The sequence below is a fragment of the Ruditapes philippinarum genome, unplaced genomic scaffold (genome assembly GCF_026571515.1).
Source record: "Ruditapes philippinarum isolate M1 unplaced genomic scaffold, ASM2657151v2 ctg675_1_1_1_1, whole genome shotgun sequence".
In the NCBI taxonomy this organism is placed as follows: Eukaryota; Metazoa; Mollusca; class Bivalvia; order Venerida; family Veneridae; genus Ruditapes; species Ruditapes philippinarum.
In genome coordinates, this window is record NW_026867036.1 from 98,363 (window position 1) to 123,175 (window position 24,813).

The 24,813-nt window shown below is 32.7% G+C and overlaps 2 protein-coding genes across 3 annotated transcripts; one reads left to right on the forward strand and one right to left on the reverse strand.

The window, feature by feature from the left end:
• The first annotated feature begins 351 nt into the window (after positions 1-351).
• LOC132734582 (secreted frizzled-related protein 3-like) lies at positions 352-9,858 on the forward strand. 2 transcript variants are annotated; one of them, XM_060721356.1, is made up of 7 exons: positions 352-1,442; positions 4,547-4,600; positions 4,811-4,876; positions 6,524-6,798; positions 7,223-7,464; positions 7,789-7,848; positions 8,202-9,858. In XM_060721356.1, exons 1-6 carry the CDS (start codon positions 848-850, stop codon positions 7,817-7,819), a joined length of 1,263 nt encoding a protein of 420 aa, XP_060577339.1. In that variant the 5' UTR covers positions 352-847; the 3' UTR covers positions 7,820-7,848; positions 8,202-9,858. The 2 variants fall into 2 exon arrangements, with proteins under 2 accessions (XP_060577339.1, XP_060577338.1); XM_060721355.1 differs by lacking the exon at positions 7,789-7,848 and having other exon boundaries at positions 353-1,442.
• A 482-nt stretch (positions 9,859-10,340) lies between these two features.
• LOC132734583 (condensin-2 complex subunit H2-like) lies at positions 10,341-23,121 on the reverse strand. The gene is made up of 16 exons (XM_060721357.1): positions 22,945-23,121; positions 22,175-22,332; positions 21,487-21,631; positions 20,205-20,284; positions 19,809-19,960; positions 19,074-19,151; positions 18,355-18,458; positions 17,445-17,519; positions 17,145-17,214; positions 16,600-16,710; positions 15,741-15,865; positions 14,923-14,995; positions 14,346-14,477; positions 13,597-13,655; positions 12,309-12,557; positions 10,341-11,545 (listed from the first exon to the last, which is right to left on the reverse strand). Exons 1-16 carry the CDS (start codon positions 23,071-23,073, stop codon positions 11,405-11,407), a joined length of 1,881 nt encoding a protein of 626 aa, XP_060577340.1. The 5' UTR covers positions 23,074-23,121; the 3' UTR covers positions 10,341-11,404.
• Between the last annotated feature and the right edge of the window lie 1,692 nt (positions 23,122-24,813).

Below are 24,813 nucleotides of genomic sequence, written 5' to 3' on the forward strand. Positions count from 1 at the left end.
CACTCATAAAAATACTTCAAACATAAAAAGAAATTTCTTTTGATATTTTTTTAAATAATCAAAGTAGAAGCCTATCAATTTTGATGTAATTTAGACAGAAAAAAGTGACTACAAATTTTTATACACATCCGCGATATACGACACGTGTTATTCTTAAATAAAGGTGGGTTTTCATTACAACATAAACTTGAGTAATATACCTTTTATATTTTAATTCATTGCGAAAAGAAAACTGAAAAATTCTAGTTGGTTAAATGGAGAAATTTGATTGACGTTTTAAAATGATTTTAAAATCCCGCCCCTAAATTTATCAAGTCCATGGGCGGCTTTAAGATTTAACGATAGATATTTGGATAACACAGATTTTATATACAGTAATCGGGAAATGATCACCTGCAATGATTTTGTAGCAAATCATCTCGTGAAATTTTTACAGGGGTTTACTCATACACCGAACATGGGCTGTGGTTAAGTAAAGATAATTATTTTTTTCTACATCTTTAAATGAAATATTAGACATAAAAAAAATGAAAAAAATATATAAATAAAAAATACAGCTATGGAAGTTAATCACGTGCAGGATTTTAAATAGGTATAAAAGGGAGATTGTCTATGTAACTTGGATTATTTGATCTTACTATTTCATGCAGACGACATTTTACTCATAGGCGCACTGTTCTATATCATTTGTACACGGAACAAATTTACTGCATTTATTCTGGTATTTTGTTGGTTTTTGATAGAAAAAATCACAGACGATTACTTCAAAACTATCAATTCTCTTTAAGCCTTAAGAGAATGACTGTTTGATTTTAGAAGTTTAAAGGATACTATCGCTCGAGTTAAAATGTTTTCTGTGTTTGATGCGAAATCCAGCAGTCGGAGCTTGGAGGTGTTCAGATGTAGCGCGTGTGAAAAACGTGCCGTTACTTCACTAGGTTCACAATCACATACTGTGACTCGAGTAGTCTCCAGATCACGTGCAGTTCTTGTTATTATCATATTGGGTGTTATTCATACTTTAACGGTTAAAGTCTCGGCGAGTTCGCATCGAGGCTTAGACATGTGTGAACCCATAGAGATCCCTCTCTGCATGGGTATGCCGTACAACATGACCAGGATGCCGAACCATCTTCACCATAGTACGCAAGAAAACGCGCGGTTGGCTATAGAACCGTACGGTGAACTTTTAAAACAGAACTGCAGTGCGGACTTGTTGTTTTTCTTATGTGCAATGTTTGCGCCGATATGTACACCTCACTTTCAGAAAGCTGCAATACCACCGTGTCGTTCGGTCTGCGAGCGCTCGAAGCGTGGGTGTGAGCCCCTTATGAATAAATATAACTTTTCTTGGCCAGCAGATTTGGATTGTAACCTTCTACCGGAATATGACAAAGGAGTGTGTGTTTCTCCGGAAGCTATAGTGTCTTCTATGCCGACAGGTCAGTTATTGTTTTTTTTATATATTTTATATCAATACTAATAAGTAACTGTTTTTATCTGTGCTAATCTCTGTTCCTATATATTAAGTAAATACAGTATAACCTTAACAAAGCGACTCTCTGCAAAGCAATTACCTCTTTACAACAACAGGTTCAATTCTTGCCCGTCAGATTTTACAATAAACTAATAATTAAATTTAACCTCTCTCAGGAACAACAAAAATATTTCTCTCTCAAAGTCTTAAAATAGTGTAATTATATGTATATACTATGTAGAAGTATGAAACAAAAAGATAAAATTTTCATTCTGTAAGAAAATATAACAGTCTGAAAATTCAAAGGATATCATTTGAAATCTGAATTTAGACTTTTATTTATTAATTCCACTAATATCCAAACAAATTGTGCGCCGGGGCTTTTTTATAGAGACAATGGTCGCCCTATATACAGACCGACATCTATGCAATATCAGTTTGTCAAATCGGTCGGTCTTTGAAATCGAAATATTGTGACTATTCACTGACAGCTAGTATGTTCTTTACTTTTATTAGTTTACTAGCAATTTTATCGCTAAAGACATATAGATAACATTGGATTCTTATAAGTATATTTTACTAGTAAATTAGTAACAATAGATAATGATTTAAGGGCAAAGTTAGTCTAGACGTTAAAGTGCCTGCCTCTCACTCCAAAGCCAATGGGTTCAAACCCTACTGGTGCCACGGTCGTGCTTTCCTATCATGACACCAGTGCTGGCTTGTTCCATGAAGCAGACACTATCTAGACTAGTTCAAACAAACTTTAGCGTTTATCGTTATAGAGGTAACATAAATAGCAATCCACATGTATTTAAACGCTGCAGCAGAACGCCAAAAGCGAGACACTAGTTGAAGTTAACAAGCAGTAAGATATCAACTTCTCACTACTGCTAGCAGTCAGTTTCTAGAATCCTGTATTATAATAATCTAGCGGCTTTACTATAGCACGATAAATGACTCAATTTAATATCATTTTTGGGCTTACCAATGCCTTGTGAATATAAAAAAAACAATTCCGATTGATTAAGCATAAACGAATAAGCAACTGGGCAATGATTTTACCTTTATGTTTCACTTTTGAAGTGTTCTTATGAACTATTAAAGTAGTTCACAACTTTACATCAAATAGCGTATCTCCTTACATATTGCCAAACCTAAAACATTTACATCTCAAAGAGAGATTTCAAAAGACACCGACAAAGTGTGAACTTCTTTGAATCTATCTTTTGTAAATTGGTGATGAAAGAACGCCATCTAAATTTGTGCTGATAAGTATAACAGTTAAAGTTATTTTTGGAGGGAAGTAATAAAATCCATGATTTACATTTCCATTCATAAAACAGATTTTTTTTACTAAATGTGAAACTTTAAATAGTTTTTTATCAGATGAAGATGAGAGCGATGTGAAATTATATCATTAGTAGAATTATTAGACAAGACCTTTGATGTATACTAACGGCTTGGCATTCCAATGGAAACTTTTTTAAACTAAAAGCGGTAAAAATTCCTAAGAAGAACCCATAATATTTACTTGATTTTTTTCGCAAATACATGACGGTCAAACAATGTGTGTTCATTTAAAAAAAAAAACTATGATTGGTCATTCATTTTCGTGATCACTTAAATTCTTAAATTCGTGGGCATGAAATTGCTTGGCTTGTCAAAAAAGATTTTTTATGTGTATTCATAAATTCATGGATTGTTTTTTTTGTGGGAAAAAGTAAAATGCAAATAACATAATAAAAATCATTGTACATCAGACGAAATAAGATTTCAATGAATCTTAAATTCATGGATTGACCTATCTAAGAAAACCACGAAAATTAGAACCCAACGAATAATAATGAGTATGCAGTATTGTTTAAATCAACATAATCAGTTTCTAAACGATCATACATTTCAACCTATAGTTAAGCAGATTACTGAAAAATCGATAATCCAGAAAAAACAAGATAGTAATCTATACCTATAGTCGAAATGTAAATATCATTATTAAAAAAAAAAAAAAAAAAAAAAAAAAACATGTTTTTTTTCTGCATATTCATATATAAAAGACATTTAGTTTTCTGTAGAAATTAATGTATATATTTGCGATAATAAACGAAGATAATGTGTCCATATGAAACCAGTTTCAAAGAAAAGTGATCTTTTTGTTTAAAGTGGGATGCGTTTAATATACTTGACTTTATTTCTTTAATCAGTGTTGAAGAATAAGATAATACGCACCTTCAAAAGCGAGATTCAAACAAATTACTCATTACACGAAACTTTGATGTACCTGGTTTTATTTACCAGCCGTTTTTTGTATGGACGTTAAGACGTTTGTCCTCACTTTTACCTATCAAAACATAACACTGGATGAAACAACTTATTTTCATCACAATCTCTTTACGGCTACTCCTCAAAGGAAAGAACAAAATGAGCGTCGTCACGAGAAAAGGGGGTCTTATTTCTCTAAACTATATCATTTTCATTATTAAGAACAATCTACATTAAAAAATAAATTCTGTCTCTTAGAAATTAAGGAAAAAAGCATCACAAGATATATACAAGCGCTGTAAGATCATAATTGAAATGATTTGTCGCTATTTAAAAAAAAAAAAAAAGTCAATTAGATTTAGGCAACTCTCAGAATTGTAAGGACTTAGCCCTGTGTGGCGCTCATAATTTTGAAGACTTAGCCCAGTGTGGCGCTCAAAATACTGAGGACTTGGCCCACTGTGGCGCTCCATATTGTTAAGACTTAGCCAAGTGTGGATCTGGTCTAGATATAATTTGGATATGGTATATTTCAATCATTACACTTGGCCGTTTTTAAGTTACCTTTGATGCCAATATTGGGTGTAAAACGTAAAAGAACCTCATGATTTGGCTTCAAACACTTGTGGGACGCAAGGGCTCCAAACCATACATAACAAAAAGGTGAGTTAGTTTTAAGGGCGGATCCTCATCAGATATATCAAAGAGGAGAAAGTGAGAAAAAGAAAACCAACAACCCTACTATCGTTTCAGAGAGATACATAATCTGTTTGTCAGTCAAATGAACATTTCGGTTTTCTTTTTCAGAAAACGCCCCAGCTTCTGAAGACGGGAAAACTACTCGCCCGAAACCAAAGAAGGGTAATCGTCTTACAATTTGAAATAAAATAAATTAATCACCTATAAATGTAATTCTTGGAGTTATTTTCACATTAATTTGTAACCAGTTGTTGTTCTCACACTTTCGTTAATATGAAATGTTATATTCTTTTCATTAAACATATCAGTCATTTTTTTGATCTTGTGATGAGGTGATTTATTTTACTATATTTTTTTCTTTTATTCTTTTAGACTGCAAATGTACATCTAGAAATAAACCAACGAAAAAAGCATATAAGAAAGGAAAATATGATTTTGGTAAGTAAATTGTATGTCATTTCACTTCCGGGATATTCATATCCATTTAACACTGTATAAGGGTCCAGGAAAACTTCTTCGGTACATATAATATGTAGGACTGAACTTTAAAGTAAGCACCAGGTGGAAAAACAACAAATTGAGGTAGTAATTTTGCGTATTCAATTCAACCGAAAACTAATTTGAACCGACTTTAGTCTGAAAAAAAGTACAAAGTTTGGTCCCCCGCTGACATTGTGCATTTCTAAGCTTTGTGTTTTTTGTTTTGTATTAAAGGAACTCCTCCGAGACCTAAAATCACAAAATTAGGGCCATAATTTGAGTATGTAGCTGAAAAGGGAAATCTTTATTTCAAAAAGTGACTTTACAAGTATTTATATTATGTAATAGATATTACCCCGGTATAATTACAGTGACAGTTATTTTCATATAAATCATAGTAAAGACAAGCAAACCGCGCTAAATATTTGGTCAAAATAATAAACACCCCTTTATTTTGATACCCTACCCTGTAATTAGAGTAATAAGATAGTGTTATAAGTTATACTAAAATAAGTTAAAAGCTCTTCTTACATGACATGCAATACTAATTTATGATGTCAGTTATACCGAATATTTCCTATTATCAAAGTCTGTAATCTTCAACACACGCGGAGTTTTCTAAACTAGAGAAAATAATAAACGAATAAAAGTCATATTAAAAGATCAGGAACAAAATACAGACTACCTGTAATTAATAAAAGAACTCTTTGTAGTTTAACGCTCAATTTCGGTATATCAAATACGCCTTTTTTCTCTCCCTCGTATTCAAATCTCACAGGTGACAAAGAAGTTTCGTTTTCGTCTTGTTGTTTTTTTCCGAGGCGAATTTGGCAATAGTTGGACTTGTACACTTTGCACTTTTTTCTTCTCTAAGCTTTCATGGTTTCTTTAGTTCAATTTATTATTATTAGGTAATTTCTCAAACGATAGCACCACTGGCAAAACAAACATTTTATTCAAATTAAAATGAGGACTTTTGTGCGTCACAATGCGCTATTAGAGTGTCTTTGGTCTCTTTCATCCCATACCTCTAACATTTGTTTCCTAAGTTTTATTCAGCGCACACTTACCTGAATGACCATTAGTTTTCTGGAAAAAAATAAGTTGAATGTCGTTCATTTATAAAAATATTTGTATATTTTCTTTTGGACACGAAACTCACTCATTGGTCTTAATGTTATAGTCCGGAATTTGAACGCGTTTCAAATATTTTTTTTTTACCTCTATTTCAAGCTCAATAGTACGAGCGTTGGACATAAAATTGGGCGACCAAGTCACATCCGTTGTGATTAATCATCGCCACTGAAATCCTTTCTACGCACTGTACCTCTTAAGTTATCAGTTCCTAGCGAAAATGAACTGGTAAACCGCTTCACAGCTTGCCCAGGAACGTTGCTGTGGCTGAACTGTGCTCTGGAAAATTCAATGCGGCTTACTGCCGTGATAAAGAGTGTCAATTTAAAGTCCGTTGAAATGTTCTTTCCGTCAATACGCGGACCTTGGAGTTGAATATGGTTCAATATCAATACAACATATTTCTTTTCGTTGTCATCTATAAATGAATATGAATTTACAAAATATTAAGTTAGCCTAATTTATTTACAGCAATCGGATGTATGGTAAAACGTATAACAACTATAGATGAGAACAACACGGTCATACTGGTTGTAGTGGACAAGATCTTGCAGCGTGGTAAAGTACATCTACAGGAAAGGCGGGAAATAGACTTGTGGGCGGACTCTCAGTGTGTGTGTCCAGCTTTAAAAGTGAACAGACAATATCTTATTATCGGTGAAGAAGAAGTTTTATTAAATAGACTGAAGTTCAGTGATCATAGTCTGGTTACACGATGGAAACAAAAATGGGAGAAAAAATTCAAAGTAAGTTTGTCGATCGGTTTCTTTTCCTGTAAATAAGAAAAGAAGAATAACAATTGTTTATCCTGCATCAATAGGTCACTGAATTATAAATCAAGATTTTCTATCGTGTACTATAATAGTATGCAGAATTGTATTTGCGATTGCCCAACTTTGAAATTGAAAAAATGCATTCAAAAGTTTTAGGAACTTCACAGTTCAAATATGGGGCTGTACAGGGTGACCTGGCTCTACGTTGGTGGCAAAGGGAAGTCAGTGGGTCCCAGAAGGGTTAACACTTACTAAAACTATTTAAAATATCAATTTTGGGTAAAATAAAAATTAAATTATACATAACCGTTTAAAGGACATAGAAAACGTGTAATTTAGTTCACTTACTTCATCAAAGCTGCACCTCTTGCTTAGTTGCGCCGTTTTTCAATTTCAGAGATGGTCCAACACCAAGTCAAAAAAGAGAAAGAAGGGCAAGAACCGTAAAAACACACGATGTAAGAAGGGAAAATGCCGAAAAAATAATTCCAAAGAGAAAGTTCGCTGTAGGGTTGAACAAAAAGGCGAATCTTCTATGAGAATGAAATGTGTACGGACAGAAGAAGAACCTACGGATGATAAACTGGAAAATTCATCAAAAAGAAGAAGGAAGAATAAAGACAGACGGAAGAATAAAGGGTACGTATGCTTGAATTACAAATTTGGTAAGAAATATGTGCAAGTCTAACTGAGCCTTTAAAGGGACTCCACCGGGGTTATTCGACATGACGGGGCTGAAATCAATTTTTCGAGATTAATATACAATTTGATGTAAACTGTAGACCCATAACTTGGGTGCAAAATTTCAGATAAATAGCTTACTCTGTTTTTTCCAGAATAATTATTCTTATTGTGAAAATGACCCAAAAGGGAAAAGCGTGACAACGCTTTTCACTCAAATCATCTTTTGCATATCTTTCTGTTTTAAATGCCCCATTTCGTCTATGTTTTGTGTGTTTTTAGGCTTTTGGACCTCAGTGGAGTTCCCAAATAAACACACACGAGCTGACGGATTCTTCACAAGTAATTTACCCTTACCATCCTTTATATCATAAATGGACTTGCCCATCTTTCATTTTGGACTAAACCATTCTTTAAATTTAGGGAAAATTTAAAAATACATATTAACTGAAAGGCGAACAGTGCGGGTCATGATCAGCCGGCACGCACAGTTGTGCCGGCAGATTTTGGTCTGAACTGGTAGCATGGGAAGATTTAGATGCTGTAAGCAAAGCAGACTAGCGGTTTAAACCGTCACCTTTGTTTAAGACATTTTACAAGATCTAATGTCTTCAATTTCAGATTTACTGTAAAGTTAAATATAAATATGCATGTATGTACTTTCTCTAAACTATTTTTCTTCTTTCATTTTTCAGAAAGAATAATCCAAACAGTACTGGTAAATGAAAACTGTGCGTTTTCTGAAATAGTCATCTTGCTCATTGAACACGTGAAATTCGTGCATTTTATATAATGTTACATGAATAAAGACCGTTAAACGCCGTGCCTAAACGGATATATTTAACTGCGTCACGTGAAAATAACACTCCGTCAGTTTGTGATAGTTTGACGTCACTTAACGTCACGTGTTGAAACAAAGTTACATGTTGCAGAGTGTATAAATGTATCAACTAAACTGTTGACAGAGAGGATGGAAACTTTTAACTGTGATTAAATGTATTTATTTTATAGAAAATGTTCCAAGTGTGTTTCCTAGAACAGAAACTATATGTAATAAGTTTCTAGTTAAAGGACATGGAAACTTGCTGAATATATTTAGGAATGCAAGCATCATACTAAAATCATCGTCTTCCATAACGATACATGTACATTTTTAAAAATGATTTCAATCAAATTTAGTCTTAGATTACTCCATTTAAGTTAATCTCATTTAAACTTAATATATTATTGAATTAATTTAGTAAAGTTATGGTTAACATTTTTTTATGGTTGACACTTTTTTTAACATTGAAAACATTTACCAGGCACTTTTCATGCTATACTTGTATATGGATTTGAGTGAATCCGGGTCAACTCGATCTAAAAACTAACCCGGTCATGGGTCATCTCGGCCCTATGCCAACTCGACCCATATTATGGACTACTTTTATAACTTTTTATATATTTTCATCATAACTTTCATTGTTTAACATTTTCGCGTTTAAACTGAATATACTAATATTTAAAAAAATTCTTGTTGTACTTTATTGTATATTTATTTACGCCTTAAAATTTTTATCAATTAAACAATCTATATTCTAATAGGTTTTTATTGTAAGGTCGAGTTGACCTGTGCCGAGTTGGTATAGGGCCGAGTTGACTCTTTTCCAATTTGAATGGCGCCATATTTGAAAATTCTGTTGTAAATGCGTGGGTTTTATAATCAGTCCATAAATTAAGCAGTCTACAGTATATAGAGTCAGGTCGATAAGTGTAGACTGATCTGGTCCTATACAGGCGGAATAGAAAAATCATTATTACCATTGGCTTTCAAGTAGTTGACAGTTGATCTTTTGCCACCAATATAGAGCCAGGTCAGTTTACCATTGCAGTGAGATCACGGGCTATACTGCTGGTAGCCTTTTTCTTAACCTGCTGTAACTGAGTGGCCTAGTGGTTAAGCTGTCTGCCTCTCAACCAAGGGATCATGGATTCGAGCCCTAATCAGATCACGACAATGTTTCTTCATATGACACCAGTACTGGTTGGTTCCAGGAAGTGGACTAGAAAGTGATAAATATAAGTTGCAAGAATTTGTTTCACAATCGAGCTTAAATAAATATGTTTACACTAAGTGATTCGCCTTTGCCACCAAGAGAGCCAGGCCAGCCTGCATATCTATAGTCTGACCACACTTTATACTGCTGGTAGCTCATTATTTTTGTATGTTTCATTACACAAATTCAGAAGGTTAAAGATTAATAAATGGTAGAAGATAGGGACTTAAGAAGACATCGACGTATGTATGCATTTACATGAAGTATAGTGAACCATGTATAAAAACATTTTAGAAAATAAAACAGATATAAATGAGCTTTAGTTGAAATTATATTATTCCCTGATGTTTGGTATGTGTACTCACAAAAGTACTTTAGTACCCTTTTACAGGTCTAGAAATTTGATTTTATTAAAACACAGCTTTTTGCTTAAACAAAAACAAAAATGTTTACATTAGTTTATCATTAGATATATATTTGAACATTCAGCCATTCAGACGGTTTTACTTTACTAAAGTAAGTCCGATTTTCTCCCCAAGAAACATTCTATTTATGGTCTAATTCTTGAAGATCAGTACCTTTCTGTCAAGGTCATATTACAATGTTAAAGTTCTTATCAAAAAGTATGCTGTGTTCAAGTAAATACTCTACTCACAATGTACATAACAGAAATTTTATGACTTAAGTTAAAGTTTTATCCTGGCAAAGAGACATGACAAAAGCAACATGCCCTATGATCTTTAAACTACCTATCAGTAATAAGGCCGACAGAACAAAATGATGACAAGCAAGAAGAAATTAAATAAAAAGACAGCACATACTTTATTCTTTCATAAAGATTATTTGATTGCACTTTTACATTTATAACACATGTGTCTGGTCAAAGGGACACAACTTACAAAAAAACAATAAGCAGAATAATGAAGTCAGCCTTCCTTTTCTTGCAATCTCAATTATTTGTCATGAATGAGATAAACAAAACCAAATAACATAGCTTGCCTAAAATATATGTTACAGTAGTCTCAGTAAATTATATAAACGTTAACTACACATAATAATTTATGTATAGTGTCTATAATCATATTGCTAACATGTTCATTGAGTATATTTAAAATCATTACAAAAATGTGAAAATAAAAAATTATTAAACAAGAAAGAAAGTCAGATTTAATTTGGCTAGTAAATTTTTAACAAAAGAATTTTACAAGTTCTGACAAAGTGTAAAAATATCTACATAATATGAATGTTATTTTTGCTGTTCATATTAAAGTTAAAAGCTACATTTGATTTTGACATACATTTGTATATATCTACATGTATGTATCTCCCTATAACATCTGCTATTACAAACACTGACCAAGGCAAATACCCTATAAAGAACTAACCAGTAGTATCAAAAAAAAACAACATAACATTGATTATAAGGAAAGTGACAAATTAGCCCAGTTCTTAAGGTTATAAAGAAATTCTCTTTAGCTCAAACTCAGATCTTAGGTATTTGATTGGTCAGAAACTGCCACAGAGTGTACACTGACCAATGAAAATCATGAGATTTAAGACAGAACTCAGAAAAAATGTTTATATAACATCAAGGTGAGACCTCTCTTTTATGATGGCATGTCCCTCATTCATTACTCAACACAATGTTTGTCAGTTGTTGAATTAGTTTTCAGTTATCTATGTATGAAAACTGTCAGCCATAAAAAAGGCAACAGTATTTAAGCTGTAAAAATATTCTTGCTTCAAAGCACTTCTCACAACCTGATTTGTTCACAAGAAGTCCAGCAAGTAATCTGGAATTTACTTGACTGAAATTTATAAATAAAACCATGTGTAAAAAACTCATTAAAAAAGCACTGAAACTATTTCTGTGATAAAGATGGCGCTGTGTATTCCTGTAATTCTTCAAAATGTCTTTTCTTTGATAAAAGTTCCAGTTCAAATTTGTCCATTCCTTGTTCTAAATTGCCTTTTTCTTGTATTCTAACATTTGTTGTGTTTGCCTAAAATAATAAAAAAATCAAATAATGAATACATGAAATCTAAAAATAAGGTTGAATAATGCAGGAAATGATGAAAACTAATATTGGAAGAAGAATTAATCCAGTACAAATCAATTTACAATACATATCCTTAAAGATGGATGCTTTCCAAACCAGCAAATTCATCAAAGTGTAAAATTCTAATTTTGGCATTGGTGATCTTTACCAATGACTTCAAACTTCATCTAAAGTTACAGGACCACCCAAGGTTTATACCTACTAAATATGTGAGTTTAATAAGGGTCAACTTTGACAGAATCATGGAAGGATGAAGAGGTGAGCATAAAAATATTTGTACTGGCAATCACAGTTCTTATCTCAAAGCCAGCCTGCCTAGCTCAACCAGTTAGAGCACAAGACATTTTGGTCCGATTCCCGGGCCGGCCAACTAAAATTACTAAAACAGTCTTTGGATAGGTCCTATGTATGAGTGGGTAAACACTAGGCACAATAAAGAACCATAAGAAGCTTCTATGATGGGGCATCTGTCTGTATCTGTATCTTGCACTATTCTCCAAAAATCTAAAATGACATACTCTTCTGTAGGACTCGCCGATATGGACAACCAGTGGCGAGTATAAATAAACTGAAATACACAATCTGATCTCAATTGTGTACAATTACTTTACAATCAGTTTTTTATTTCTTGTTCTTTTCATTACTCATGTATAGATTTTATCATTCTATAACAGAAGCTTTAACAAAATTGAAAATAAACTCTTACCAACATGAGTGATGCTAAAAATGTCCGACAAATCTCAAAGACAGGTTTTCCCTGAACGAGTCTCTGGAATTTTATTACATTTCCTTTATCTAAATTGTCTATGACAGAGGAGCCGTATGTATTAATATCAAAAGGTTGATGAGTTTCCTCTTCCTGTAGCCGTGGTAACACTTTGTCTTCCCATTCCGACACTCGCCTCGATAATTCTGTAATCTGCGCGTACTCCTGAGCACTTTCCATGTATTCTTCCTAAAATAGAAAATATGTTAATATGAACTACTAGTATAGTCTGCAACTAATTCAATATATATCAATTACAGTAGTAAGTTTATTTGTTTCGTCTGGCTTTGATGCCAATTTCAATACAGTTTTTCGTCATCTCAGTCGTCAGTCCACCTAGCCAGCTTTCCTGGATAACTAACTATTATCACTTATTTCTCCACAAATGACTGACTACTTATTGTCAAATTTCGCCTTGACCGTATAATAAACATGCTTTGAATTTGAAACTTTTAACTAACAGCTTTTAGGGATGTCGTAATTAAAATAATACTATTGATCAACAAACAGTGCTATCAACATCAGACTACAGACAGATATGCATAGGCGAGGAATGATCATGGCAAGCAAACAAAGGCATATTAAATATTGGCCAACACGTACTTGTAGCATGTCATTTTCAAACAAGATTGATTATATTGACTTAACCTAAACAAGTCAATGAATGGAACAATAATATATTTATCATTTTAGGCATTTAAACAAATGTTACATATTATATTATTCATATAGTCATGTCACACTACAATATGTTAGGTAGTAAGAACTTTGTGTTTACAATATCGTTGATGTAAAAGTACATCTTAATTTCCCTTCCTATAATTTCTTATTCAATGTGAAACAAGACTGTTAAATAGATAGGTGGATGGCCAGAGGCATAAAATGAAACCTGCTTTAGGACATAAAATATAAGTTTAAACTTCTTTATGTAACTTAGTTTGTTTTGTTGGGATCTAAGTCACAATGACACTTTAAAGGTCATCTGGTGAATTTCCAGTTTAACTGTTTGAAGAAGACTTCAGATGCCCCTTTATGCATTATTTCAGACACTAGTGGGCACCCGAGAAGAACCATTGATGTTCTGTAAGCTAGCTGGATAGCTTCCTGACATGAAAGAATCTAAAAGCCTGTCGAGGTTCGAAGTCACTCAGCCACCGACACCCCTATATATCTAAAAAACAAGACAAAATTTGTAAGAACAACTATTTCAGTTTTGATAATAACTTACCACATATTTACGGACAAGATCTTCGTAACTGTTTACAATGATGCCCTCATCTATCGTCTCTGAAATACAGAACATCGTGGTTCTCACAAAATACTTAATAATTTTAACAATCATTACAAATAAACTCCTACATGTATATGTTACAGGGAAAGTGTGTAATCAAGGATTACATGTAATCCCTGAAACTTTGAGGAATTCATAAAATCCTCAAATGTGTTAGGGAATCGAGTTATTCCTAAAATTTGCTAGCGATTCAATGATAATACACTGGCCATGTTAACAAATACATGCAAAAAAATCTAAGACTTGTGTTTTCAAATCTAAAAAAGTATTTTCAATTTGGTCCAAGAATGGATGAACAAACAAACTGAGAAATAATACAGCTTTAATTATGGCTGTGGAAATATTGATCTTGCATTCAAGCTCAAATGAAACATACGAAATTTTTCTCAACCAAACCTACAATAAAGCAAAGCTGTTAATCATATGGTCAAATCAATTATTCTCTGACAGAGCTTTTTAGTAAAACAAGAACCTTGATGTAGGATATTTTTGTGATATGTAAAGGAAATACTTCAGTGAAAATTACTACCATTGTTATGGTTCTTAAGCAGTAATGTACAATTATATTCCAATAGATATTTTTGTGAGGTTTCAAGAGACTCACAGGCTGGTAGGATAGCACCACATTCTATTTAGTAGTGTAGCTAAAAATATCAGACTATTTTCAACAATTTTATACAACTCACCTGCCCACGTTTTATGCTGTTGATCATTCATATATGTTTCATTACTCCTTACAGCATTGTCTATAGCGTTGAATAAATTATCATCAACCAAATCATCTATATCGTCATCATTATCATCATTATCTCCAGCATCTATAAAATATACATCATGTAACTACAAGCTTTTACCAGCCACCTTTCTTATAATTTCTTACAACAGAGGCATATGGATGGCACAAACATGATAGTTTCTCTTTCTGCCAGTATCATCTTTTACCAAAATAATATTATTTGCAAGAAAGAATATGTAAAAACAAATAGAAAAAGAAGTAATTACAAGTTAGAATAGTGTTCACTTATTGGAGGGTATAATGTGTAAGCAGCCCAGTAACTGAAACTGAAAATGATTAGCCTTTGCAATTGCACAGTCAGACCAGGTTCTACACCGTTGAGACCTTAATTTTTACACTTTGATTTTGATTAAGAAATCCCTTAAGCTTTACGTGGACTGTTCCAAATAATTTAAATTTAATTTAAATCTGGGCAAATCCATTACCTTAATCACTTTATCAATTTTTTTTTTTTGGTTATAAAATACCTTGTAAAGGTAAATCCTCCACACCTTCGTCTTCTTCTTCTACCATATTGTCTATAACAGCTTCTTCTCTTCTCTGTAACAATAAATAAATCCCAGAAATCTTAAAGTAACCTTCTCTCTAATGTCGAAGTAGAAAAAAAAAATCCAACCACAACAGAAAAAGTACATACAAGTTACATCATCAACTTCAGATATTGATCTTATCTTATGATTGTCAGATTGTTCATTCAAATACATCATCTAATTCTGTTGATCAAATACTATAGAAATGCTCGTCCATGCAGTGTGACACCAAACTTTATACTGTTGTCTGCACTATTTTCCATTATATTTACAAGTGACAGCAGTTTAGGTCCATCATACGCATTTTACCATGCAAAGGGGATGTAAAATTCAAATGTTTTTGTTTTTTGTATTATTTTTTATGGTATTTGGTTTCAAGTCATATCAACATTGTTCATGGATGTATGGCTATTTTCCAGGTTTACAAGTGAAGGAAGACCTCTAGTTCCACTTTCTTGCATTATTAAAAACACAAGGAGACAACCTAGTCAATCTGCCATTCTACAGTAAGCTAGCTGGATAGCTTCATCACATAAAACAATACAAACTCCCTTACAGGATTCATACTCACAACAGTGAGAGCTGGAGGGGCAAATGATTTGAACCTAGCAACCTTAATAGCACTTTCATGGAGGCCCAAGTTTTAAAAGTAACACAAGCAACTAATTTTGAAACTAAAGACACATAAAATACACATCACTCATATAATTATACCGCAAAATAACAACTATAAGTAAAATATAACAGAATATAACCTTCTTTTGTTGTTCTCTTTGAATGGTTTGCCTCCTTTTAAACTCTTCCCAATACTGTCTTTCAAAATCCGGAAAAGTTGGCACTTTCAGCTGATTCTTGGGAAACTTATGTGCAGGGGAATACACTGAAATATCATTTGATTAATCAGAATTTTATCAAATAGGAGTATGCCATTTGTCACAAAATATGCCCGTCACAAAAGCTACAGATATCAGACATTGTTTGGACTGTCTTGTGAATCATCCACTGCTGAAATTATATTGCATTGATATGTGTAGCTTACATTGATGATATCAGGTGATACATATGTGTAATAACTAGTAGGTTATATACATCTTAGTCTGGTAATTTGCACAAAAACCAACTTCTAATGGCATCAAATTAAGCAACAACAATATAAATATCTTTGTTTTGTTGGTTTAAAGTCACACCTACACAGTATAGGTCATATACCAACTTTCCAGCTTTGGAAGAAGACATGAGGTGCCAATCTGGCATTATTTCAGGCACGAATGGGAACCCGAGTAGAACCATCGAAATTCCTTAAGCTAGTCAGGTGACTTCCTAACATGAAATTCCAAAGTTCCTATCGGGAATCGAACCCACAGCGGTAAGGGACAAGTGGTCTGAAGTCAACAACCTGAACCACTAGGCAACAACAATATACATATATACAGGTATCATTTGGATCAAATCAAAAGATAATTCTAATTCAAAATATAGATTATCTTTTAAAAGCACTCTTCAAGAGATAAGCTGTTAAAAAGAGTCCCTACAAATTTATGCCAATCTGGAATATCAAATGAAAACATAATTACGTATAATGAAATAATTTTGATGTCATCTTTTTTTACTTACAAACTCTTTTAATATATTTTGACAGTATCTCTTCTGGAAGTTGTTTATTTTTAGATCTCTTCCTTTTCTTTGATTTGTCTTCAATTCCTGGGCACATTTTGTAAATTGTACCTAAATAAATTAAACACACATATATATAAAGATTATAAAATTATCATATATTAATATAAAAATCTGATTTAGAACTTTCAATCTATTGGTTAAAGGACATTGAGATCAAATGATTCAATTTATTCAGACGGTTAATACACATCCAGTTGAATAAAGTGTGACCAATAAAAAAAGAGAAAATAAGGAATAAACTAAAAATAAAAATATCACTTACTTAAATGTGACTTATTAAATGTGCCGAAATTATTTCTGAATTTTGTATACATGTAATTTTTTTTCAATTTGTTTTCAGCTATTGCTAAACCACAACTGAAATAATGTAAATGTTTTTTGGTTTTTGTTTAAACTTTTATGTCTGTGTAAACTTTGTTTAAGATTTTTTAATTACCATTATTATTATCATTAAGGATTACAGTAACCAAGGTAACTCTCACCTTTTTTAGACACAGGCTTCACTTTACCTGTTTCTTCATGAGGATCTAAATATTTCCATGGATCTATATTCTAAATGAAAAAACCCCAAAAAAACAACATTAAAAGGCAGAAACCTAATCTACAAGGCCAAAGCTCCTCTAAATAGTGCAATTAAAATTCACGTAACAAGCGTTATAACTTCTAGGCATTAATTACTTTTAATTAATCAAATGTAATTAAACAACCATTATAAAAAGAATCATGATACTTCATAAATAAGATTGTTAAGTTTTCCTTTGCATACTTCACTATACACTTACTGGTTTGTTATTCAAAGTTATTGGCTTTTTCCCTTTGTTTCTTTCTGATCTTCTCAAACCATCTTGACCAACATCCTGCAAAAAATATGTATTGTTTTATATATCCATTCCATAAAGCTAAAGCTCCCAGGCTAATTCATTTTATACCATCTAGTTAGCATAATACTGGAAAACTATCTGATGATAGTAAAAGACATTTCTATAATTTTGATATAGAAATCCCTACTACTGAACTGTTCCAAATTCAGACCCGGGAAAATCTATTATAAAATTCATTATGAAAATGGTCAATAGCCAAACTTTTGTTTAAACAATTTGACCATTATTTCAACATTGCTGAGCTAATTTAAGTAAGCGACATGAAATATTATGGAATAAACATGCCAGGTCTGGGAAAAAGAATCCAGGAACATTGGTTATGTTCAACTAGATCTCTGGGACTGAGGTACTATCTGTGTAACACTTAACAAATCATTTAAAGTCTTGCAATACAGACTTGTCAATACAACTGTTGTATTAAAAGCTTTATCTGTACAACACTTAAATCCACTGCCAGGAAGTAACAAGACATTGGAGGTTATAAAACTTTTTTTCTGAGCACTGGCTCAAGTCTCAGGAATTTTATTGCTCAGTGTATATTCTTCCATTTCTTAATAACCTCGGACCTAGTACTGTTGTGTGAAATGAGGAAAACTTGTTCATGATTCAAATAAGGTTGAACCAACAACACCTGTGTTAAGAGGTAGACGCCTATACAACAAGGCAACCTTTCCCTTAAAATATAGTATTGTAGCATTCAATTTTGCAAGATGAATGAAAAGTATATTATAATCACACCCAAGTTCAAACTATAAAAGATTTGAAATAAGAAATGCCTATTTTAGCATATCAGCAGAAAAAAGCAACAAACCACATGCTCTGTTTCCATTGGTTGATTAACTGAAGTGTCAGCCAATGGGAGATCTCCATCTGCTTCATCTGCCATATTGTCATCGTCATGGTAACTATCTCCACCTGATAAATATTTATTTTGTAAAACATAATTTTTTTCAAATTTTTCATCAGCTACAGCATACAAATGTTTAAAGTATTTAATTTCATATATATAGTGCCATGACTTATATTTCCATCCTGTAGTTTTAAATTCTGTAACATGATATACATCAAATATTTGGTCAAAGTGTTCTGAATAAACAGAAACCCTTTTTAAGTTTTATTCAGTTTCAAGGCTATAAAATCCTCATGCTTTATTTGCCATCTTAACCTATCTATCTCAAATTTGTTTTTAGTGTTTTTGTTTTGTTTTTTTTTGGTTGAATCTTAAGAAGCACAAACACTGTAAAAGTCAACAGCTTTACTGGTGGAGGAAGACCTCAGGTGCCCCTCTGTGCATTATTTTAGCCAAAAACAGGAATCTAAGTAGAACCACTGAAATCCCGTAAGTCAGCTGGATAGCTTCCTAACATGAAGTAAATACAAAGTCCCAGGTGGGATATGTTACAGCACAAATATTAGATTTTGAGTAAAGTTATAACAAAGAGTTGGGATAAGAGAACAGGTGGAGAAGGTGAGTGCAGAAAAAAAGCGGAAATGTCAGTGTGACTGTATAATATCTAATGATAACATTACCTGGGAGATTATGCATACTGTTTTCTGCTACAGGTTCATTTGTTGTAACTTCTCCATCTTTATCATTAGGCTGGTCTCCTGCAAAACAAAAAGAGTTTAAAACTCACTACTTGTACACCTTTTAACTTGAATTTCTTCAATAGACTGGTCCAGTTTCCAATTTTGGAACTGTCCATTATCAATTTTGGGGACATCAAGATGAAAATTTAGTGCATCAACTTCAAGACTTACAAAACTGTTATCAAAAATATTAACAGTATAGAGGGAAGTCAGACTGACCGAATGTTCAGATTCACCTGGTTCTATACTGGTGAGATAGACAAATCATCAATGCTGAAAGCCTTAAAGGGATTAAAGTACCCTTATTCTTGATAACTCTAAAACTGTATTGCTAACAAATGTTTTACTCAATTTCAGTGGGGCAAAAAGATGTTATACAATCAAACTTTGTTTGCAATTTGAGAAATTGGTAGTATGAGCCAACCGAACGGTGAGTTTGAGCCAAGGTAGGTTATTTCAGTGACCCAAGTTCGAAAGAACAAAGTTTAACTGAAAAATCTAACCAAAATTCATTAACAAAAAAAAAATCCAAAAAAATCCACTTTTCAAGTACTAATTTATAAACAGAGGCACATATATAAAGTTGAAAGAAATATCTACTAATCAGGATATTTATTTCAAGTACAATACAATTTTTACAAATCAATTTCTTTAAAAAGAGGCAAAACAATTTACCTCGATTACATTCAGACATCTCAGCAAGTGTTTTTAGGGCCTGTTCATGTAAACTCACATGAGAGAGATCCAGGAGTAGTGTCCCTTGGCTGTGCATATAACATGTATTCATCTTGAAGTCATTGCGACTGGCCAACACTTCACCTGTTTTACTGAAATGTAAAATACTTTGTGATAGTAAACAAACTAATTATTCAAAGTAAGGCATTAAGTATCATTAAGAATTATGAGAATATTAGGTTTCTAAAAAATTTAAGCATTTTTGAAACACTGAAATATTCTTCTTATGTAGTGATGATCTTTAACACTAAACAGCCAAATTTTTATCATGCATTCATTCTGTTATAAACAAAATAATGCAAGGGAACTAATCTATGTGCTTAGTTGACTACTAACCTGAGTAATGGATTTTCTCCCTTGTCTCCCTCGTCTAATGGTAACAAACATAATGGCATTTCTGATAATAACTTGAATTCCTTAAATGTTCATGAAAAAATATACTTATTTTCATGTAAAAGTAAAAAAACAATGTAATCAGCAAAGCAAAATAGTTGTAGATAAACTCCATATAACACCAATCTGGCTTACTTCATATAACACCTATCTGGTTTGCTTCATATAACACACATCTGGTTTACTTCATATAACAGCCTGGTTTACATAATAAAACACACACCTGGTTTACTTAGATAAACTCCCATCTGGTTTACCATATATAACACACGCCTGGCTTACTTCATATAACACCCATCTGTTTTACTTCATATAACACTCATCTGGTTTACTTCATATAACACCCATCTGGCTTACTTCACATAACACCCATCTGGTTTACTTCACATAACACACATCTGGTTTACTTCATATAACATCCATCTGGTTTAGTTCATATAACACCCATCTGGTTTAGTTCATATAACACCCATCTGGCTTACTTCACATAACACCCATCTGGTTTACTTCACATAACACACATCTGGTTTACTTCATATAACACCAATCTGGCTTACTTCATATAACACCTATCTGGTTTACTTCATATAACACCCATCTGGTTTAGTTCATATAACACCCATCTGTGTGTTTAGTTCATATAACACATATCTGGTTTAGTTCATATAACACACATAAAATTTAGCTTACTTTATATAACACCCATATGGTTTACTTCATATAACACCCATCTGGTTTAGTTCATATAACACATATCTGGTTTAGTTCATATAACACACATAAAATTTGGCTTACTTTATATAACACCCATATGGTTTACTTTATATAACACCCATATGGTTTACTTCATATAACACCCACCTGGCTTACTTCACATAAAACCCGCCTAGTTTACTTCATATAACACCCACCTGGCTTACTTCACATAAAACCCACCTAGTTTACTTCATACAACACCCACCTGGCTTACTTCACATAAAACCCACCTAGTTTACTTCATATAATACCCATCTGGTTTACTTCATATAATACCCACCGGGTTTACCTTATATAACACCCAACTGGTTTACTTCATATAACAGCAACATATCCAGCTTTATACCCTTTAAATATAACATTTACCAGATTTACATCTTACAACATTTGTCTTGTTTACTTTATATTACACTCACCTGGCTTACATCATTTAACTAACATACACCAGGCTTACTTCATTAACACTTACCTCCCCTTCATCACATTCATCATCAGGATTGTTGGACTCTTTGATATCATCTAAAGTAAGAAACTGTTCTTCTGTTTTATCATCAGAATCATCAACATCTTCATCATTTCCATCATCATCAACAGATGACTTTTTGTTCCTTTTACTATAACATATAAAGAAAATGATCCAGTATGTAGTTAAAATACTATTTTTGTAAAAACACACTATTAAAACAGAGCCCAAATATTTGAATTTCACCCTTATCACCATAGATATCTAAAAAGACTTTTCCATCTTCAATCTGGACATGAGCATTGATAAGTAAGGGACAATAGGGGAGCGGTGGCCTAGTGGTTAAGGTGTCTGCCTCTCAACCCAGGGGTCACAACCATGTTTCTTCATATGACCTAAGTGTTTCATATAAGTTGTAAGAACTTCTTTTGCAATCAAGCTTAAATAAAGTTAAATAAATATGTTTAAACCAGAGAAAATATTTAAGTAATGTGAATGAATAGCTAACAGTGCAAACCATGCTGATCCTATGACACTGTTGAAAATTTGGTTGCTGCCAGCAGGCTTTGATTAAAGGTCCAAAACATATACAAGATCTTTACACAGCAATGTTTCCAAAATCACATTTGATAAAATTAGTCATAGTCAATCGTTGAAATAGAAGATCAATTTTGACCGTGATATAATAACTTACTTCTTGTCAGCAAGCATTTCAAGCACCTGATGTACAAGATGGTAAAAGTGCTCAACTTTCTTGCTGTAAATACACGCTGAACTTTGAACCAGTAATGCTGCCTGTGCAAAATTCATTGTTGTTACGCCCCCATCAAATGATATTGTCATATGCTCCAACTGTTATTTATAAAAAAGATATTTAAATATTTTGTTGTGAATGTTTTGTAGTATAATTTTAACTATCATGAAACTGTGTAGATTTAAAACCTGTTATCTCTTCACATGTCATAATGAATATAGATCTATTGGGAAGCACTTCCAATGCTTCTTGCACTTATCTTCAGCTGATATAAAAAAAAACTGATACAAGATAATTACATTAGTTTGAAACTTTTGGCGCCATGATTTTTGTACAAGCTGCGTGTGTTGCATTTTTAAAAAAAGCAGTGTTAAAATAATTTCTTTTGACAAAAATTCTATGCTAAAAAGGGGCATAACACCAAAAATAACTTTAAGAATTATGCCACTTGTCTAAAAACTGCAACTTGTTAAGATTATCAGCATGACAAGCTTTCCAAGTTTGATGTTGAAATTTAAATATTTGAATAATGGGCTACATTAAAGTTTTTGCATGACAATGATGCAAAAGTTATAATAAAATAGCCCAAACAGACAAGCTAAAAATAGGAGAACAAAAAGGTCACCACTAGCAACTTATGACTACATAAACATGGCAATGTGAACTACTTGAAAAGTTTAGTAATGCAAGGTTTACGAAGGAAAACTGACTTCTTCCAGATAGTCTTCCAAATAGGCTGCAATATCAACATCCCAATTCTTGGTGAGGTCCTTGATTGGTTGTAGAATATGTGCATAGCGAGCCTCCAATCCATCAAGCTGACTTGATGAGACCACCATCTTGAAACTGAAAAACAATGGTCATTGCATTAATATATAATATCACATAGTCATATACTTTATTATACACAGTGATTCTTTTGCTTTAATAGACCTGAAAAAAGGGCTTTCCCATTTGCTGAAACTGTTGAAAATTTCCATTTTAATAATTTCTGAGTAAATATACTGAGGTAGGTAATTTGGTAAAAAAGTTGATAGGTAAAAAAGTTGATATTTTCAAGCAACAGTCAAAAGTGCCTTTTACTGTCTTTGTCTACATTTTAAGTATTTTCTTTTGTGCATTGATTCTTTTCTATTTATTTTTGAGTTTAATTAAATTGATTGACTTACAAAAGTGTAAAATTTTATATGTTAATAATCAGGGCTGGCAAAATCTGATTTTGACTTACTTGTCCGTTTTTATGTGAAGCATTTTTTAACTTGTCCATATGATATTTGCATAGTTAATTCTTGAAAATTTTCACTTGTCTGTACAGGCTGTGGAACAACCTGGGCAATACAGACAATTGATTTTGCCGGCCCTGTTTAGTGTTAATATTAAATTAGGCAAAGCCTAAGAACGGGGAAGTTGGTTAAAATAATTGTTCATTTTTCATTTTAAGGTGTCATTCGATTATTATTGATCCGAAAAGTTGCGATTGTTTGTAATCAGATTACCGCACCTATTATCTGTTATCATTGCGTTACATTGAAAATGGTGGCGCCCGACTATATATAGAACTGACACTGAAAATTTTATTGATATAGAATTCTATACTGGTCAGGGACCATCAACCGGACACTTTTTGAACATTTTTCTATGCAAATTTCATAATTTTAAAGCTAAAGGTACGAAAATTTGACACAGTACAGCTAGGTTCTTCTCCTAACTAACAAACTAGTTAGTTCTGATTATGTTGACACTTATATCCGAGGCCCGTCAAGGAGGGTATCAAAATTACCTAAATTGTACATACTACAGTACCATGTGTCCGGACAGATATGTAATAATGTTGGTTTAATTCAGATAAAAGCTTTGGTGTTCTTTTTTTTATTTTTAACATGACACACAATATTTCAGCAGCAAATGCTGAAGTTTTGGATATTCTATTGTTTACTTTGCAAATAATTATTGCTGTTATATGAGGTCAGGCATTGCTTTCTTGACCCCCAAATTTCAACGTCAACATTCTTGAAATAGACATTAAAATATTACCATTTACGGAGGTTGAAATAAATTTATTTACCTAATTATAGAAGAAACATGCATTTATTGTTGATAAAAAAGTGACTGACAACCACTGAACAAAGAAAATTCTAAATCAAGCATTTTCGGGGCCGTCCGGGTTTGGTGGTTGTCCGGTTTTGGTGGTCCCCAACCAGTATATTATTCTTTAATTATTTTTAATTTAATTTTAATATAGACGTGTAGTCTTTAGCAGGGCAAGCCAAAGCCCGGGACAGCAAAGCTAGCCCCGCCTTAGAATTTCCCATATAATTTTTTTAACAGTTTTATCAAGAGAATAAACTGTGAAAAACGTAATTCATATATACTGGAATGCTAAGTGCCCTACATCAATTTGACATTATTCTGATAAACTGTCAAAAAATGACATTGTTATTTATAGATGTCTTGGCAGACTGTCTGAAAATGGGCGACTTAAATGATGGCGAAACGTTAAAGGGCGAATAATTTGTTAGATAATACAAGAACATCTTATGAAGTTCTAGTCAAATATTTCAAGTAGCAAAAGAAGTTAA

Coding starts and splice junctions, on each gene's coding strand:
- LOC132734582 (XM_060721356.1), top strand. CDS start 848: ATGTTTTCTGTGTTTGATGCGAAATCCAGCAGTCGGAGCTTGGAGGTG. Junction 4,877..6,523: donor GAAAGGAAAATATGATTTTG/GTAAGTAAATTG, acceptor ATTTATTTACAG/CAATCGGATGTATGGTAAAA. Junction 6,799..7,222: donor AATGGGAGAAAAAATTCAAA/GTAAGTTTGTCG, acceptor TTTCAATTTCAG/AGATGGTCCAACACCAAGTC.
- LOC132734583 (XM_060721357.1), bottom strand. CDS start 23,073: ATGGTGGTCTCATCAAGTCAGCTTGATGGATTGGAGGCTCGCTATGCA. Junction 22,333..22,944: donor TGGAAGACTATCTGGAAGAA/GTCAGTTTTCCT, acceptor TATAAATAACAG/TTGGAGCATATGACAATATC. Junction 18,459..19,073: donor CAGTATGCATAATCTCCCAG/GTAATGTTATCA, acceptor AATATTTATCAG/GTGGAGATAGTTACCATGAC.